At 36.2% G+C, this 21,030-nt stretch overlaps 1 protein-coding gene, 1 non-coding gene and 1 pseudogene across 4 annotated transcripts in view; 1 reads left to right on the plus strand and 2 right to left on the minus strand.

Moving 5' to 3' along the window:
* The window catches only part of RPS6KA5 (ribosomal protein S6 kinase A5), a 181,159-nt gene that overhangs the window by 40,116 nt on the left and 120,013 nt on the right, over positions 1-21,030 (minus strand). For 2 of the 3 annotated variants that reach the window (XM_022576283.3, XM_022576282.3), the window contains 2 exons: positions 5,490-5,573; positions 1,672-1,775 (listed from right to left, as the gene is read on the minus strand). In XM_022576283.3, coding sequence (XP_022431991.2) covers positions 1,672-1,775; positions 5,490-5,573 — 188 coding nt within the window. The other variant, XM_022576285.3, reaches the window with a different exon arrangement.
* Positions 5,299-5,425, minus strand: LOC115802950 (small nucleolar RNA SNORA40). Its single transcript, XR_004023538.1, has one exon. It is a non-coding gene; the product is annotated as a small nucleolar RNA SNORA40 (small nucleolar RNA).
* LOC149750348 (TIM double twin CX3C motif protein pseudogene) lies at positions 15,443-19,203 on the plus strand (annotated as a pseudogene).

The raw sequence follows: 21,030 nt of genomic DNA on the forward strand, positions 1-21,030 counted from the left end.
TTCATGTTTTCTTCCAGAAATTTTATAATTTTAAGTTTTACATTTTAGGTCTATGATCCATTTAAAATTTTTCTGTAGAGTGAAGTATTTATTGAAGTTCATTTTTTTCCATATGATAGCCAATGGTTCCAGAATCATTTGTTGAAAAACTATCTTTCCTCCACCAAACTGACTCTGCACCTTTGTAAAAAAAAAAAAAAAAATCAGCTACCTATATCTGTGTGGTTCTATTTCTGCACTCTCTATTCTATTTCACTGATGATTTGTACATTTTGATACAAACACAACGGTGTCTTAATTGTTGCAGCTTGTAAGTCTTCAAATCAACTTTGGTCTACTTTTTCAAAGGTGATTTGGCTATTCTATGCATTTAGACCCAGGTCCTATGCATTTAGACCCAGGGTGTCAATTTCTACTTAAAAAAAAAAAAAGCCTGCTGGGATTCTAATTGTGCTGAATCTATAGATCAATTTGGAGAGAAATAACATCTTAGCTATACTGAGTAGTTCCGTCACACATGGCGCTTATCACTACTTAACTGAATAGTATTTGAGGGGTACCTTCGGCAAAGCTCTGAACTTTGCTCTCTCTCTGCAGCTTTCTCCTCTCCAACACTCTGCCATGCAAACTCCAGCTTCCCTGGCTTTCCTGGACTGTCATTTCCATCTCAGCTCCACTTGTGTTTCCCCTCCCTGTACTGCAGCCTGGATACTCTCTCAAGGCAGTAAGCTGGGCAATCATAGGGCTCACCTCATTTATTTCCCGTCTCTCAGGGTTCACTGTGCTTCATTGCTAGATGTTCAATGTCTTCCATACTGTGGTTTCATATATTTTGCCCACTTAAAAAATTGTTTCAGGCAGGAAAGTAAATCCGGTCCCTGTTATTCCATCTTGGTAAGAAGTGGAAGTCTCAATTTTTAATTTTTAATGTCAAGTCTGTTCTCAAAGTTATAAAATTCAAGTAAAAACAGGACAAAAACATAACTAGTAATTAGTACAACGTTTTATCACACTTTGTTTATTTGTTCAGTAACTCATTTCATTCCAAGAACATTCATTGAATTCTGCATGGTAAGCACTGTGCTGGCATCTAAGCATACCATGCTGAGGATCAAAGCCAGACAGGCCCCTGGCTCTCACAGAGCTTACAATCTAGTGGGACAGACAGACATTAATCAAATAATTACAAACAAAAATGTAACACTGCAATTGTGATAACTGCCATGAAGGAAAGGAACAAAACAGTGCTATGATAACCTACAAGAGGGTGATTTTATGGTATTTGTTTCTATTGAGCCTATATCCATGATTTGAAAAATATCACTACTGTTTCTTTATGTTAAAGTCACAAAGAAATTCCATTATGTATACAGTGGGAAAAAAGTATCCATCAAATAAACATTAGGTTAAGACGATATGCTAAGTACTTTGGAGCACACAAAAATTACGACACTATCTACGAAAATTAAGATCTAACTGGGCATATAAAATATAAAGAAATATAAAGGTTATATATCTATATCCTACAGGAATATAATTGGAAATTTACCACTTACACATCGTTTTTGTCTACCCCATTAAAAAAAGTATTTTTTCTATCAGCGCAATTGCAGAAGTTTGATCAGTTCCTTTGAGAAAACAATACACTTATTTTATTTTGTTAGGTCTTACCTAGATATCTCAGCTTGGGAATTCTTCTCTCCATCAACAGTGAAAGGAGATGCTCCAGTTAGTAATTCATACATTAGAACACCTAAACTCCACCAGTCAACTGCCTATAAAACAACAGTAATTTCATTTTCTAGAATATTAATTGTATTTTATATAAAAAGAAAAATGAACAAAATAAATCTATATATTTGACAATATTTTGACAAAAAGATTTTGTGCACAGCTTCCTGTGTAAGGAGTATTAAATTAGCACATGCAAAAAAGACATTGAGAGGACAAATATTCAGGTATCCTCAGAATTTAAACATAGAGAAGTCAATCAAGTGTTTCTATTGCTAAAAGTGTTTCAATTATTTCCTAAACTAGTAATGGTTTTACTTAGGCTAATTAAAAAAAAATTTTTTTTAATTAAAGTATGGTTGACTTACAATGTTATGTTAATTTCTGCTATACAGCAAAGTGATTCAGATATATATATATATAAAATTTTTAATATTCTTTTCCATTTGGTTTATCACAGGATATTAAATATAGTTCCCTGTGCTATACAGTAGGACCTTGTTGTTTATCCATTCTATATATAGCAATTTGCATCTGCTAACCCCAAACTCCCAACCCATCCCTCCCTACCCCCAAAAAAATTTTTAAATTTTAAATAAATTTAAAAAATTTTAAGTAAGTAAAATCTTTGGACTTAGGATAGGGGGAAAAACGTACCAATCAGCATTTTTATTAACTATTCAGCTCCAATAAATATGAAATTTCTTAAAGTCAAAGAACGAAAATGAAAAAAATCCCATCAAAAGATGTTATTTTTTCATAACCACCTATATCAATTCCTCTTATGGAACCAATCACATAAATCTAGCAGTCTTCACTTTCTGGGAGGTATGGAAAGACTGAAAATAATATAAAATAAAATGTGATCTACGTTGGAAAACAATTTATAAAAGCAGTTACCTGAACTGAGAGCGTAGCAAATTATACAGAATTTAAAGAATCTTGATATATTGAAAATTAGTTCCTTTACAATTAGGCAAATCAAGATTTGAATAATTGTTGGATATATGAGCTTACAGCAATGAGAAATTAACTGGTGCTAAAATTTTAGACTCTCTGCTTCCAAATTTCAGAGCCAAGATTTCAGAGAGATGATGTAAAGTTTGTGAGCCTAGAGTTATTTTAAAGAAAATACATAACAATAACATAGAAACTAAATCAGTAATTCAATTCTTTTATTTATACAAGCAGCTTTACTGCCAGCTCAGTCAGGACCCTTAGAACGTTGGATTTGAACCATGCTTGTAAATTAATACAGATCTATAATCAGATTCCTAGTCATGGACTGAAACCAATACCACACAAACTTGAAGAACTCCTAAGGGCTCGTAAATGCATGATTAGTCATTAGCAAGGAGACCACCGATTCTCCACTGCTAAGATATTCCTACTGGGGACTTCCCTGGTGGTCCAGTGGTGAAGAATCCGCCTTCCAATGCAGGGGGACGTGGATTCAATCCCTGGTCAGGGAACTAAGATCCCACATGCCACAGGGCAACTAAGCCCATGTGCCACAACTACTGAGCTCGCGTGCTGCAAACTACAGAGCCCATGCACTCTGGAGCCTGCACCACAACTAGAGAGAGAAAAATAAACCCCACACGCTACAACTAGAGAGAAGCCCGTGCGCCACAATGAAGAGCCCGCGCCGCAACAAATGATCCCACATGCCTCAACGAATATCCCGCATGCCACAACTAAGACCCGACGCAGCCAAAAAAAAAGATATTCCTACTGTATATGTGAGATTTTGAAAGGGGATGAGGAAGATGGGGAGATGAGGAGCAAAAAAATAGTCAGAATTCCTTATTTGGAGAACGTTATTAATAAAGCAAAAGTGTTAAGAAAGAACTGGACAAATCTGTACCCTTTAATACAAGAAGAAAAAATATGTGACCTCGATTTTATAACTACTTAGAAAGCCTCATCTACAATCTTCATTTTGCACATACAAAGGGAAGTGAGGAGGGAAAAAACTGAGTTTTTTAGAAGGCTTAGGAAAACAAACTTAGACTATCTTGAATGCAGAATTGTTTTCTTTCTCCAAGGATTGTCACAATGGTTTTTTTCTGTTGAAGAGGTAATCAACAAAGTTTCCAATATCACTACTAAGTTAAAAGCAGAAATTAAGAATAAGAAAATATGAGAGACTCCCTTTTTAAGGATCTCTTACAAAGCAAATTATCGACTGAAGGTGAAATAGTTTCCATGTTTCTCTAGCAAAAATCAATAATGCCAATAAGCACTGTCCATAGTCATTCAGCATGACTCCAATGGGGACAATGTGCACTGTTTTTGCATTCATGACACCTCTGCATTGTACTGTGGCCCAGGTGTGTCCTAAAAGGCCAGGTCACATACAACAGACAAAGGGTGATTTCTGTTTTAAACAGGGTTACAATGGATGCTTTGCTCAAGACATGATACTTTTTTTTTTTTTTTTTTTGCGCGGTACGCGGGACTCTCACTGTTGTGGCCTCTCCCGTTGCGGAGCACAGGCTCCGGACGCGCAGGCTCAGCGGCCATGGCTCACGGGCCTAGCCGCTCCGCGGCATGTGGGATCTTCCCAGACCAGGGGCACGAACCCGTGTCCCCTGCATCGGCAGGCGGACTCTCAACCATTGCGCCACCAGGGAAGCCCAAGACGTGATACTTTTAACGGAAATAAAATAAAAATTATTATTTGAAGAATTAGTCTATTTTGAGATTTCCTTTAACAAGAGTATTATTCTATAAAACAAAATATTATCCTCATCAACAAAACCTGAAAAAAGGGAAATCTAGAATGTCCTAACCTTTCCATTATCTTTTTTCCTCCAAAACACTAGATATCATAATATGTTCGTGTATACAAAGCAAAGGAAAGGTAAAAAAAAATGAAGATAACACCAAAAAGAGGGCCTAAGTTATTAACTAAGATTCTGTTTTTCTTTTTTTTTTTGTAAAGGGTTTTTTTTTATTATGTGTAACACAAAGTTATTTAAGTCAATAAATTTTTAAGGAATTTCACATGTTCTGATCCTTTCCACTGCCAATCACCTTAGTTCCTCCAAACTCATAATCTTCAAGATAAAACAGCCCTTTCAAAAAGAAGTTATCATGTGAGTCAGCCCACAATTCTTTTAGTTAGGCTTCTTTGATCTCCAATGAAATATGGACACACTTCAAAATTCCCCACCTGTAATCTTTGGGATCCAATTTCCTCAAGCGATTTACTTTAGGACCATGTTTAGGGTCAGGAGATGGATCTGCCTGGCTCTGAATTTGACACCCTCTAAAAATGTATTAGGTTCAAATCATATTCACTCCTAAGCCATCACACCCTAGAACAGTACAGATCATTGGGATATGCCAATACCTTTTAAAATTATCCAGACACTCTGTTCAAGATAAAAGCCTAAAAAAAGAAGCCATCTTTGTTTCATGTCAACGTTAAAATTAGAGTACTAAATCAATACAGCTGATAATTTAAAAGCTTAATATATGAGGGAAATTATCAGTTCTATAGTCCTGGAAGCAATCTTTATGTTTATCAATACACCCCCATCACTTGACTCTCTTAGGTATCATGTTCCTTCTTATCTGTATCAAAACTCATACTGAACAATGAGCTCTGGGTTGCAAAAGAGGATTTATTTGAGCACCTGTCTAGAAGTCTTTGTCCACAAATTAAACAAAAACAAACACAAGTGCTAAACTAGGATTCTTAATATACATTTTATAGAGATATATCAGGAAGTGTCAAAAATAGAACATACCTTGTCATGTCCTGAATCTCCCCCTCTGACAATATCTGGTGCCATGTATTCAATAGTTCCACAAAAGGAATATGCTCTTTCAGCCTTAAACAAACAATCAAACAAAGGAAAAGGGATTTGATTTTAAGCTCGTATGACAAGTGACAAGAAGAGAGAGTTAATACTACACGGCAGTGTTGAGATACACCACAGTAGCAAAGTAGCGGTAGAAGCTACTTGACAGGCCTTCTTCTCACCAGGCAGACCTATATATACACACCTATACAGTATGAGGTAAACGGGTGAACTTTTTAAGCCCTGAAACTCTACTATCATCCATCCGTCCGTCCGTCCAACCATCCATCCATCCATTAATGAATCCACTCATTCGCTCTTCTTTTTTTCTGTGTGTGTATATATTTCAATCACTGATTTCTTTAACTGTTCTTGTAAGTGCCAATACTCCTAGTAGTATGAATGACTTTATTTCCAGATCGGCAAGATTGGGAAAACATTGGGAAACCTGAAGGAGAAAGGAAGATCAAATGCTAAGAAGGGAAACAGGGAACCCAAAGATGAAAACGGATGAAAAGAATTTTTCCAATCTTACCATCATGTTTAAGTTTGGCACTGCCGATGGTGGGTTTAAGTGATGATGAGAAGAACTGTCTTTTAAAAAAAATACTGCCTCATAAAGACAGTTGTTTCTCTTTTGTAGAACATTAAAAAGGGCTAATTTAATATATCAACCTTAAAATTAATCTTAAAAAATTACATAATTAAAAAAATGACCAACTGTGTCATATCTCAATGTAATAAGGAGAAAAAAATATATGAATTGTTATGCAGATATATTAAACAGGGGAAAAATAATTCTTCTTTAACAATGTACATTCATATGGCTATATCTAAAATTTTAAAGGCACTTTGGGGCCATTAAAATATTTTACAAAACTATTTTAGAGGAAGCTTTTCAATTTACACTTGATTCTTCTTCTACCAGCAAGGTTTCAAGAAAAATAAGCATTCTTCTTATTTACCAGCTTTAAATATAAAGGACACTACCCTAGCAATGTTATAGAAGTGGTAGAAGTCCCTAGTTTTATTGGCTGAAAGTTCAGCCCACAGATAATGAATGTAATGAATTTATTTAAACCCTGTGATAACAAATGTATTAAAACTACTTATTTATGATATACACAGCTCAATAATTTTATATAAATATATAATTTTATATAAAGAAAAATAAAATTAATATGGTTTATGACTCACTTCTTTCTTTTTATGTACTATATATATATTGAAAGATTACTGTTCCCCTAGAAAGTAAAAGAAATAACCCAGTTATGCTTAGATCTGCAGAAAATTTTCTTTCTTGTTATCTGGCAGAATAATCTCATTGAACAGCTATGATAAACCATATATCAAATGTCATTATCTCTCTGCTTCATCACTTCAGTACCAAATGCTAATTTTGTATCAAACTACTGGAACGATTAAGGCTAAATAAAATTGATTTCATATAAATTTGCATATAACAATGAATAATTTTAAACATTTTGTTAGACATGTTTAGATTGAAAAAAATATGTGAATGCTTAGGAAGCATTCATTTCTTCACTGAATTATTAAAAAAGAAATACTCCAAAATTACTTTTTAGTAGGATGGGGGGAATGGGAGGGGATGTATGTATACATATAGCTGATTCAGTTTGTTCTACAGCAGAAACTAACACAAATTGTAAAGCAATTATACTCCAATAAAAAAAAATTCCCAAGCTTCATAAAACTAAGTATGTAGTGTTTTTAGTTACTACACTATTTATTATGCAATAGCCCTTTATAGGATATTAAGCAAAAATCATTATATAGCTGACATAAAGAAACACAGAAAAATTGCTAAGTCATAGTATTTATCATTTGATCTCATCTTTCTTTGTGAATTCCAGTCAACTGTTTTAGTTAAAATTAATTAATTTATTGAAGTATAGTTGATTCACAATGTTTCAGGTATACAGCAAAGTGATCTGGTTATACATATATACATATGTATATTCTTTTTTAGGTTCTTTTCCGTTATAATGTTTATTACAAGATATTGAATACAGATCCCTGTACTATATAGTAGGTCCCTGTAGTTTATCTATTTTACGTACAGTAGTATGTATCTGTTAACCCCAACTTCCAAATTTATCCCTCCTCCCCCTTTCCCCTTTGGTAACCATAAGTTTCTTTTCTATGTCTGTGTCATTTGACCTCATCTTAAAAGATATCTTTAAAACATATCCTAAATCAAGTTTAGATATATTGAAAGAAAATAAAAATAATTCTCCAAAATGGTTTATGAGTAAAAAGATCACAAGTTCTGATTTATTGCTTCTCTAGATTTTTATTTATTTAGAAAACTAGACTTTTTAGTACATATAAATTTTCATTTCTTTTTATAGGCATATCTGTGTTACAAGCCACTTTGGAATAATGCATATTTTCTTTTAAGTATGCGACAATGATTAAATTTTACAACTTGAAAGTCATGAAAATCCGCACTCTCTTCTTCAAAATACTAGACATTCATAAGTTTAGTGTAAAACCAGTAAGAAACATATGGATCTTATTGATTACTGTGGGAAATATCTGATAGTCACCACCACTTTCCATGTCTCTTTTTTTTCTTTATCTGACAATGAGAATTATGCAACGATGTAGTTCAGTTCTCCATTGTCTCGACATACAGGAAGCTCAGAACCACATTAAGTCCTCAAAGATATTTCTTCTACCTTCTCCGTGTGATTTCTGAGCTTTTTTAAAATTCACTTTAGCTTCTCTGTTTTTTTGGGGGGAGGAGGGAGGGACGTAGGTAGTGTCTACAATAATAAATAATTAAGAGATAATTATTTAATTTATAAAAATTCCAAGAGTCAGCAAAATTAAGCTTAAGTGTTGGGAAGTTCCAATCCCTGAGGAATAATAGTAAACAAAGACAAAGTATTTCTTAAGTCTCTCTGTTATTTTAAAACACTGCCATTTTAGCCTCTTGCAATTCTGTATCTGCTTCCTCTTCCTCTGCCCCAAATGGAAGTGTTACTCCCTCCGAATTCTAACTTTTAGTGTGTCAGTCTCAATTTCCTAAGAGTTTATATCTTCTATTGTAAAAAATAGCCCAATTTTAACTTTTGAATTTGTGTTTATCTGCCTAGGAAGATTCATGTTATCTAGAGCAGCAGTCCCCAACCTTTTCGGCACCAGGGACCGACTTCGTGGAAGACAATTTTTCCATGGACCAGGGAAAGGGGGGGAATGGTGGGATGGTTCAGGCAGCAATGCAAGCAATGGGGAGCGATGGGGAGCGGCAGATGAAGTTTTGCTCACTCGCCACTCACCTCCTGCCGTGTGGCCCAATTCCTAACAGGCAGCGGACAGATACCCGTCACGGGCCTGGGGGTTGGGGACCACTGATCTAAAATGTATGCAGAATGCCTTTCAAATAATTGTACGCAGAAGACAAACTGATGAAGTATGATAGGGGAAGGTCTCTGGTGGGGACAAAAAAGATTTCAAGGTCATATGTTATGAACTATGATATAAAAAGGCTAGGCTAGCATAGCTAAACTCTAATATGATTATTGTTTATTTATTAAAAATTAATATTTTTCTCAAGGAGACAGGCAATCAGCCAATTTTGCAGTTAAGTCCATACGATTTTATAAGCAACATTACTTATTAAACACTACAGTGTTAAAAGATTGTGAAGGAGAATTTAATTGAATGTGAAAATAGTAAAAGCAGTGTGTGCACCATCCTGGCACATAATACGGAGTATTCTTGTGTTTAAGTATCAGCTGATCAAGGAGGCTTCACTGTGCCTTAGAGGGAAAGATCAGGTAACACTGGACAAAAAACTGGTTTCCTTCTAAGGAAGAATCCAAATAGGAACTCAACGGCCAAACCCTCAGGCATTTCTCAATAAACACGAGATTAAATCATGCCTAGCTTTTATTTGCCAATGTTTTATCTTGATCTTATCTGCTTATGATATATAGATAAATTTGTGAGTTAAATGTAAAATTACCAAAGAAATTTTTATTCCCCCATTCTGTATTTTTTCCCATCTCAATTTTGACAAATCTCACAACAAATATCCAAATGTTGGGTTTTTAAGAAGAAATACTGCATTGCTAATCATCCAAGTCTATGCTCCCAAGACAGAAAGGGGAATCCCTAGGTGCAAGCCACAAAGAGGATGCTGAAAACCAGAGGTACCCATAGGACCTGGGCCGCGGCAGCACAAAGGAAAGGAAGGGAAGTTGTTTCAGATCCTAGCAATCCAGAAGCTTGAATTTCAATACTTTCATAAGGACAAAAGATGAGGCCCTCGGCTCTAAAGAGGTGGACTGGAATTACTACTCTTGTGTAAACCTTGGAATCTAAGGAAGCTGAACCCTCAATGAAAGCAAAGTCTAAAAAAAATAAATTTACCCAGTAGCACAGGTTTATTTCTGTCTGAGCCCTAGATTTAAAAACAAACAAATAAATGTTCCTCTTGTGGAATCAAATCCCTAGGCTTGTGGCTCTTGTAGATTTGGTACCTAAATTTACTCTTTCCTCCATAGTATGGGAAAGTGAGAAAATCTGGTCCAACATGGTGACACTCTGGAACATATGACAGAACCAGAGGAATTCCCACTACTTAGCTGCCTCAGGATTCACACAGATAAAGCACTGGAGTCTCAAAATTACAAATTAGTGAACTATACTGTGCAAACAAAACAGAATTACTTGAAATACTAGAAGAGCAATCTGGAAAAGGCCTAGTATGTTGTAAAAGATGAAAGACACAAAGAAAGGAAAATATCCATAAAACAATATAGCAGCATAGAAAAGACTAGAAAGATATGAAAAAGAATACAATAGAACTGTATAAATGAAAAAATACAATAAAAATAGGCAGACTAAACAGATTAGACACAACTAAAGAGAATCTGTGAAGTATAAGACATATTTGAGAAAATTATCCTGAATGTTGCGAGAGTCCCAAGCAGACTAAATAAAAATATATCCATGGGTAGCAAATTTCTATTTTTTAACTTGAGTGGTGGTTATAAGAGTGTTTGCTTTATAGTAATAACTCACTAAGCCATACTTTCATTTTGTTTTTGTGTTTTATTTTACAATAAAAAGATACCAAAGACAAAAACCTAGTCCATTCCTAGGTATGTTCATATCCAGCTAAATTATCACTGAATATGCAAGGCAAAATAAAGGCATTTTAAGACAGAGATAGAGTTTACTATTCATTGATCCTTGTTTAAAAAGACATCTAAAGGATGCACTTCAGAAATAAACTGAACTCACAAGAAAAGAGTAAGATGTAAAAAGCAGTAGTGAGCAAACAGGTAAACATGTGAGAAAATCTTTTGAATTTATAAAATGAAAATAATAATTACACAATAATCAATCTGGGAAATATAACACAAGATGGGACTAAAATAATAAGTAACAATAACATATAAAACGAGATGGATAACTGAAGCTAAAACATTCTAATGTTCTTGTAGCGGTCATGGCAATCATAGACATAATTGTTAATTTTAGACTCTGTTAAGTCGGTGTACAGGCATACTTCGTTTTACTGTGCTTTGCTTTATTGTGTGTTTATCTGTGTTTCACAGATATTGTGCTTTTAACAAATTGAAGATTGTGGCAACCCTGCGACGAGCAAGTCTATTGGTACCATTTTTTCCAACAGCATTTGCTCACTTCTTGTCTCTGTGTTATAGTTTGGTAATCCTCGCAATATTTCCAACTTTTTCATTATTATTATATTTGTTGTGCTAACCTGTGATCAGTAATCTTTGATGTTACTATTGTAATTGTTTTGGGGTGCCATGAACTGGGCCCATATAAGACAGCAAACTTAAATCGATAAATGTTGTATGTGATCTGAGACCAACTGGCTGTTTCCCCATCTCTCTCCCTTTCCTCGGGCTCCCCTATTCCCTGAGACACAACAATATTGAAATTAGGCCAATTAATAACCCTACAATGACCCTTATGTGTTCAAGTGAAAGGAAGAGTCACACAGCTCTCACTTTAAATCAAAAACTAAAAATGACTAAGCTTAGTGAGAAAGGCTTGTCAAAAGCCAAGAAGGCCAAAAGGTAGGTCTCTTGCACCAAACAGTTAGCCAAATTGTGAATGCAAAGGAAAAGTTCTTGAAGGAAATTGAAAGTGCTGCTCCAGTGAACACATGAATGATAAGAAAGCGAGATAGCCTTATTGCTGATATGGAGAAAGTTTTAGTAGTCTGGATAGATCAAACCAGCTACAACATTCTCTCAAGTCAAAGCCTAATCCAGAGCAAGGCCCTAACTCTCTTCAAGTCTGTGAAGTCCTGAGAGAGACGAGGAAGCTGCAAAGGTGAAGCTAGCAAAGTTTGGCTCAGGAGGTTTAAGGAAAGAAGCTGTCTGCATAACATAGAAGTGCAAGGTGAAGCAGCAGGTGCTGACATAAAAGTTGCAGCAAGGTATCCAGAAGATCTAGCTAAGGTAATGAATGAAGGTGGCTACACTGAACAACAGATTTTCAATGTAGACAAAACAGCCTTCTACTGGAAGAAGATGCCACCTAGGACTTTTCTAGCTGGAGAGGAGAAATCAGTGCCTGGCATCAAAGCTTCAAAGGATAGGCTGACTCTCTTGTTAGGGGCTAATGCATTTGGTGACTTTAAGTTGAAGCCAGTGCTCATTTACCATTCTGAAAATCCTAGGACCATTAAGTATATGCTAAATCTACTCTGCCTGTGCTCTTTAGATGAAACAACGAAGCCTAGATGACAGCACATCTGTTTATAACGTGGTTTATAGAGTATTTTAAGCCTACTGTTTTAAGATCTACTGCTCAGAAAATAAGATTCCTTTCAAAATATTACTGCTCATTGACCATGCACCTTGTCACCCAACAGCTCTGAAGGAGATATACAATGAGATTAATGTTATTTTCATTCCTGCTAATACATTCTGCAGCCCATGGATCAAGGAGTAATTTCAACTTTCAAGCCTTATTATTTAAGAAATACATTTAAGGCTATAGGTGCCGTAGACAAGTGATTCCTTTGATGGATCTGGGCAAAGTAAGCTGAAACTTTTCTGGAAAGGATCCACCATTCTAGGTGCCATTGAGAACATCTGTGATTCATGGGAAGTGGTTAAAATACCAACATTAACGGGAGTTTGAAAAAAGTTGATTCCAACTCTCCTGGGGGGACTTTGAGGGGTTCAAGACTTCAGTGGAGGAAGTATCTGCAGATATGGTAGAAAAAGCAAAAGAATTGGAATTAGAAGTGGAGCCTGAAGATGTGACTGAATTGCTGCAATTTTATGATAATATTTTAACAGACGGTGAGCTGCTTCTTAGGGATGAGCAAAGAAAGTGGTTTCTTGAGATGAAATCTACTCTTGGTGAAGATGCTGCGAATATTGTTGAAATGACAATAAAGGATTTAGAATGTTACATAAATTTAGTTTATCAAGCAGTGTCAGGATTTAAGAGGTTTCCAGTTTTGAAAGTTCTATTCTGGGTAAAATGCTACCAGACAGCATTGCATGCTACACAGAAATCATTTGTAAAAGGAAGAGTCAACTGATGCGACAAACTTCATTGTTGTCTTATTTTAAGAAATGGCCACAGTGAGCCCAACCTTCAGCAACCACCACCCTGATCAGTCAGCAGCCACCAACATGGAGGCAAGATCCTCCACCAGCTAAAAGATTATGATTCACTGAAGGCTCAGGTGGTGGTTAGCATTTTTAGCAATAAAGTATTTTTAAATTAAGGTATGCACTTTTTTTAAGACATAATGCTATTTATAGCATACTTAATAGACCGCAGTTTAGCATAGACATAACCTTTATATGCACCGGGAAACCAAAAAGTTCATGTGACTTGCTTTACTGTGGCAGTCTGAAACTGAACCCACAATAACTCCAAGGTATGCCTGCATAAGTTAAAAATTTCAGGGTAATAACCACTCAAAGAACAGATATAGAATATATATAACTTCTAGACAACTGGAAAAATGAAATAAAGAAATCTTAATCATTTAAATAGAAGAGAGGAAAGAAGGGGAAAAAAGCAAAGAGAAACTGTGATAAAGAGAAACACACAGCAAGATAAGAGAAATAAATAAAACTATATCAGCAGTCATAATATACAGATTTAACTCACCAGTTAAAAGACAGAAACTCTCTGGATCAAAAACAAAATCCAGTTATATGTTATTTACAAAAGGCACACCTAAAACATAATAACAAAGAAATATTGAAAGGAAAAAGATAGAAAATGATATATCAGACGGGCATTAACCAACAGAAAGCTGGAATATCTTTATTAATAGCAGGAAAATGAACTTTAAGGCAAAAAAAATTATTAAAATTAAGCAGGGTCACTACATAATAATAAAAGGAACATTTCACTAGAAAATAACACTATTCCAAGACTAACACAATCAAATATTTTTGAAGAACCTTAAACCACCTAAAGCAAAAATGGTGAGATTTCCAAGAAGAAACGGACAAATCCGCAATCATAGTGGGCACTTTAACATACCTCTTTTATAAATGACTGATCAAGCAGGAAAATAATTGGTGAAGCTATGGAAGATATGCATGATGTTCATGAAAATATATAAAATTTGATATCTAATAGAGAATGACTATACAGTCTTTTCAAGTATTCATGGCACATTTACAAAAGTTAACCAAATAAAAGGTCACAAAGCAAATCTCAAAAACCACAGAAATAAAACCATATATGTTTTCTTGTCCAAACAGAAAGCAATAAAACTAAAAATTTACAAAAAGGTAGCTCAAAAATCCTATATACATGAAAACTTAAGAACCCATTTTTAAATAAGTCATGGCCCAAGGTAAAAAACCACAATAAATAACAGTAAAAATGCTATATATTATAACTTGCGAGATACATCTAAAGCTGTTCTTAGAAATTCAGTTTTATTAAAAAAAGAATGATTAAATATTAGTGAGCTGGATGTCCAACTCAAAAGTTTAATAAAAGAATACAAAAGAAACTAACAGAAAGTAAAAGGAATGAAGTAATAAAGGAAGATCATCAAAGAAATAGAAAAATTGAGAAGCTTGATAAAAGCTGTTTCTGGAAAAAGACTAATAAAATGGAGAAATCTCTAGCAAATTGAGCAAGAAAAGAGGAGGAAAGTTACAAATCAGCAATATTAGTCATTTAAAAGGAAACATTACTACAGTTACAATACAGATTAAAAACTAAAGCACTTCTATGAATAATATGATGCCAAAGAATTTAAAAACAAAAATATAACATTTTCTATAAAAACATAACTTACCAACACTGACTCAAGAAAAAATTGAAAACCTGCATATAACTATAAATATTTAAAAAAAATTAAATCAGTATTTGAAAAGCCACTCATATGCACCTAGAAGGGAAAAAAAAGAAAAAAATACACGCTGATAGCTAGAAGTGCATTCAGAGGAAACCTTCAGAGGAACTATCTTATATAAACTATTCCAAATTACTTTCATGATGTTAGTATAATCATGATGCCAAAATCAGACAAATACAATATTAGAAAGGAAAATTACATGTCAACTTAGACAATAAAATCTTAAATAAAATATTAGCAAACAAAATCCAGCAACATATGAAAAATATATGTCACAGAAAGTAAAGTTTATTCCAAGAATTGAAAGATGGCTTAACATTGAAAAAGAAAAAACCTATTAATGTAACTCACACCACTAGGTGATTAAAGAGAAAACCATAAGAATTTCCTTATATCAATATACTAAGAATATAATTTATCTATCAAAAACCTAGAGCAGATACCATACTAAATGGCTAAAACACATGGCCTTCAAGTAAAAAGCAAGGATATATACATATAAAACTTAGTAGACAGAGCAACAAAACCAAACCAAACCACACATCCACAAACACACACAAAATAAAAAGTATGAGAATCAAAAAGATACAAAGCCATCATTACTTCCAAATACTAGTTCTGATTTTTCTTTTAATAGTCATCTACATAAAAAATCCAAGTGAATCTGCAAATTAGTGGAACTAATATGAATTCACCAATATTGCTATGTACAAGATCAACAACATTCCTATGCTTTGCCAAGAAAAACAGATATTCTAATTTTTGTCAATAGGAACAAAATAAGTTAATAGAAATAAATCTAATAATATATGTATAAATCATTATAAAAATTAGAAAATATTATTGAAAAACATAAAAGACAAGGAAATAAATGGGAAAATATGAATATTTATGCAAATTTGTGTTGTTAGATTCAATATCCAAAGATCACAGTTTTCTCCAAATTAATTTATAAATTCAATACACAATGAGGAACAAAAGACCAAGAATAGCAAAGACAGTGAAGAGGCAGGAGGAAGGTCAGGGGAAATAAGGAGAGAATGACAGGATAAGAGTGAAGAGGGGAGGGCTTCCCTGGTGGCGCAGTGGTTGAGAGTCCGCCTGCCCATGCAGGGAACACGGGTTCGTGCCCCAGTCCAGGAGGATCCTGCATGCCATGGAGTGGCTGGGCCCGTGAGCCATGGCCGCTGAGCCTGTGCATCCGGAGCCTGTGCTCCGCAACGGGAGAGACCACAACAGTGAGAGGCCCGCGTACCGCAAAAAAAAAAAAAAAAAAAAAAAAAAATAGTGAAGAGGGGAAAGATCTCACCTTTCCAGATTAAAGACATACCGTAAGGCTATGGCCCTTCAGATTTTTCAATGTTGACTCAGGGAGAGGCAAGCCGACAAAAGGAATTGAATAAAGAGCCTAGAAGTAGACTCACAAGCATGCATAGGAATTTGGCATATGACAAAGTTGCTTTTCAAATCAGTAGGGAAGGGATTAACTGACTATTCAATGAATAGTTCAGTCAACTGGGTTATCTATATAAAAAGAGAAAAAAATAAGATCCCCACCTCACACATATATATAAATTAATTCCTAATAAATTAAAGATTTCAATATGCTAATTTCAAAAAGAAAACAAAAGAGAATATCTTAGCTCATTGAGACAGGAATGGATTTCATTTTAAAAGATTCAAAGAAATCAACAACTTAACTTTACACCTCAAGGAACTAGAAAAAGAAAAATAAACTAAACCAAAAGTTAGCAGAAGGAAAGAAATGATAAAGATTGAAGCAGAAATAAATGAAACAGAAAACAGAACAGAAAAAAATTAGCAAAACTTAGATTTTTGAAAAGATAAACAAAACTGACAAACTCTTGGCTAGATTAAGAAAAAGAGAGAGAAGATTCAACTAAAATCAGAAATTAAAGAGAAGACCTTACAAGAAACTAAATTATACACCAACAAATTGAATAATTTCAGATGGATAAATTCCTAGAAACATACAATCTACCAGGACTGAATCATGAATAGAAAATTTGAACAGACTCTTCATCAGTAAGGACACTGAGTTAGTAATCAGAAATCTCCCAACAAAGAAAAGGCCAGGACCAGACGGCTTACTGGACATTCTTAAAAAACATTCCAAGAAGTAGTAGGACCATCCCTGCTCAAACTTTCCCAAAAAACTGAAGAGAGCACTTCCAAACTAAGTTTATGAGACCAACATTACCCTGATACCAAAGCCAGGGAAAGATACTACAAGAAAAGAAAATACAGCCCAATATTCTTGATGAAAACTGATGTAAAAGTCCTCAGCAAAATGCTAGCAAACTGGGGGTGGGCTCCTGCGCGGGAGTCCATGTGGGCGCCGGCGCCGTGGGGAGCAGCATGGGGTGGCCATGGCGGAGCTGTAGCAGCTCCGGGTGTAGGAGGCGGTGGACTCTAAGGTGAAGAGTCTGGAGAGAGAACATCTGGAAGATTCAGGGCCTCATGTTCCGGTGCAGCGCCGGCTGTTGTGAGGACAGCCAGGTGTCCATGCAGCAAGTGCACCAGTGCATTGAGCACTGCCATGCACCTCTGGCTCAAGCCCAGGCCCTGGTGACCAGCGAGTTGGAGAAGTTCCAGGACCGCCTGGCCGGGTGCACCATCCATTGCAACAACAAAGCCAAAGATTCAATAGATGCGGGGAGTAAAGAGCTTCAGGTGAGGCGGCAGCTGGAGAGTTGCATGACCCCGTGTGTGGATGACCACATGAACCTCATCCCAACCATGACCAAGAAGATGAAGGAGTCTCTCTCATCCACTGGGAAAGAGATGTCTGCTATTGGCCATTGGGGCTGAAGGCAGGAATCTATTTAAAAAGAGGAATGGGGATTTGGGTTTTCTAAGGAAAGTTTATGAATGAGGAAATTAAGGATGGCAGCAAGTTTAAGGCCTATGTCACTTGCCTCTGGACACTGGTTCCTTTGTGTTTGAATCCTAGAAAGTGAAAAAACCTGGTGCTAAAATTTGGGTCAGAGATAGCACAGGAGAGTTTTTGTGAGCCTGAATTTCATGTGGCCAGGGCTTATCCTGGCAACAGGGAGTCTCCCTTGTAGCAAACCAGAGCCCTCCAAGGTACCACATTCTCTTAGTACACAGATACCAACAGGCTGGCAGGTTCATCTGACCTGCTTATGATCTGGTGGAGTGTGAGGAGAGGTGTTTCTATTTGTTGCCAACCTCCTGTTTGCCAGAAGGATCACTACAACATTTTCCATAAACTGGAAATAAAACAAAATCCAGGAGGTCACTAATTTAGAAGGGGAAAGGGGGCTTCTGGGGATTTGTTTTGCTTGGTTTTGTTTTTTGTTGTTTTTGTTTTTTTGCGGTACGCAGGCCTCTTACCGCTGTGGCCTCTCCCGTTGTGAAGCACAGGCTCCAGGTGCACAGGCTCAGCGGCCATGGCTCACAGGCCCAGCCGCTCCGCGGCATGTGGGATCTTCCCAGACCGGGGCACAAACCCATGTCCCCTGCATCGGCAGGCGGACTCTCAACCACTGTGCCACCAGGGAAGCCCAGTTTTGTTTTATATACAAGGGCATGAAGTTACTTTAAAGATGCAGAGTTGGGAGAGGTAGTTTGGATAAAAACTTTGAAAGGGTCCTTTCTGGCCATCAAGATGTGGATGCGCATTTCTTAAAATTCTCACACATTACATCTTTCAGCCTGGAGATGCTGCAAAAATGTAAGAAGCGCTATCACACTGGTAGGGGAACCGAACCTTCCCTCTAACTGGCAGCCATGATGAGCCCTGAGGCTGTCTGCAGCAGAGTCAGCAGAGAGACAAGACAATCTTGCAGTGACACTCACCCTTGAAGGGAAAGGGGATTTTGACTGTGCTATATGCTAGTATTCAGGAATGAACAGCGAAAGGGAATGTTAGCTGCTTAATTAAGAGAGTTATGAAGTACTGGCTTTGGAAAAATCTGGTTTTCATAAAACAAAATAGAATGAAAGCCTAAACCCAGTATTGCTTACTTTGCCCCCTGTAATAACAGAGCTCTGTTGAAACGATCCCTTGGCAACACGAAGGTCAGAGGAGAAAAAGAAAGCAACTCAGGGGCAAGCTGTAACTCCTTTAGAGCAAAAAAACAGGACAGCCCTTCATTACCAAATACCACTTTTGCGACATGTGTTGTTCTCGCCCCAGTTCTGCCACCTTATCGTTTTATCAAGGACCTCGTTGTGTTTTTACCAACTTATTACTTGAAATGATAATATAGCCTGTCTGTTTGCTATTTCAAGACTGTGACATATTTTCCTAGTGGTTTGGTTTTAAACATAAATAAGACTTAATTTTTCTTCCAAAAAAAAAAATGCTAGCAAACTGAATTCAACAGCACATAAAAAGGATTATACACCATGACCAAGTGAGATCTTGGAATGAAAGAACAGTTCAAGATTCAAAAAATCAATCAATGTAATACACCACATTAACAGAATGAAGGACAAAAACCACATGATCATCTCAACTGATACAGAAAAAGCATTTGACAAAATTCAATACCTTTTCATGATAAAAGAAAGCACTTAACAACAAGCTAGGAATAGAATGAAACTACCTCAACATAACAAAACCAGGTATGAAAAGCCCACAGCAAACATCATACTCAATGGTGAAAAAGTGAAAGCTTTCCTCTCAGATGAGTAACAAGGTAAGGATGTGCCCTCTCACCATTTCTATTCAACATAGTGCTGAATGTCTTACCCAGAGCAGTTAGGCAAGAAAAAGAAATAAAAGACATCCAAATTGGAAAGGAAGAAGTAAAATTTGTCTGCTTGCAGATAATATGATCTTATATGTAAAAAACCCTAAAGATTTCACACACAAAAAACCCGTTAGAACTAATAAGAGAACCAGCAATATTACAAGATACAAAATCAACATACAAAAATTAGTTATGGAACTTCCCTGCTGGTGCGGTGGTTAAGAATCTGCCTGCCAATGCAGGGGACATGGGTTCGAGCCCTGGTCCTGGAAGATCCCACATGCCGTGGAGCAACTAAGCCCGTGTGCCACAACTACTGAAGCCTGCACGCCTAGAGTGCATGCTCTGCAACAAGAGAAGCCACCACAATGTGAAGCACATGTACCGCAACGAAGAGTAGCCCCCGCTCACCGCAACTAGAGAAAGCCCGTGAGCAGCAATGAAGACCCAACGCAGCCAAAAATAAATTAATTAATTAATTTTAAAAAATTAGTTATGTTTCTATACACTAACAATGAACAATACCAAAAGGAAATTAAGGGGGGAAAATCCCATTTAAAGTAAGCATCAAAAATAATAAAATACTTAGAAGTTAACTTGACCAAGGGGTCAAAAGACTTGGACAATTAAAATTACAAAATATTGGGCTTCCCTGGTGGCGCGGTGGTTGAGAGTCCGCCTGCCGATGCAGGGGACACGGGTTCGTGCCCCGGTCCAGGAAGATCCCACATGCTGCGGAGTGGCTGGGCCCGTGAGCCATGGCCGCTGAGCCTGCGCATCTGGAGCCTGTTGCTCCGCGATGGGAGAGGCCACAACAATGAGAGGCCCGCGTACCGCAAAAAAAAAAAAATTACAAAATATTATGAAAGAAATTTAAAAAGACACAAATAAATGGAAAGACACCCCATGCTCATGGACTGGAAGACAATATTGTTAAAACGTCCACATTACCCAAAGTGATCTAGAGAGTCAACAAAATCCCTATCAAAATCCCAATAACCTTTTTGTACAAATAGAAAAAAAATCTTAAAATTCATATGGAATCTCAAAGGACCCTTAATAGCCAAAACAATCTTGAAAAAGAAGAACAAAGTTGGAGGTCTCACACTTCCTGATTTCAAAACGTATTACAAAACTACAGCAATCAAAACATTTTTGACTTAAATAAAGACAAACATACAGACCAATGGAACAGAGTAAAGAGCTCAGAAATAAATCTTTATGCACATGGTCAAATGATCTTTGACAAGGGTGCCAATGGGGAAAGGACAGGCTCTTCAACAAATGATGCTGAGAAAACTGAATATTCATAGACACAAAAAAATAAAGTTGGATCTTACCTTACCCCAAATACAAAAATTAACTCAAAATGAACTGAAGATCT

The sequence above is a fragment of the Delphinapterus leucas genome, chromosome 2 (genome assembly GCF_059928025.1).
Source record: "Delphinapterus leucas isolate spDelLeu-1000000601 "Yukka" chromosome 2, BTC_Dleu_Yukka2, whole genome shotgun sequence".
Classification (NCBI taxonomy): Eukaryota; Metazoa; Chordata; class Mammalia; order Artiodactyla; family Monodontidae; genus Delphinapterus; species Delphinapterus leucas.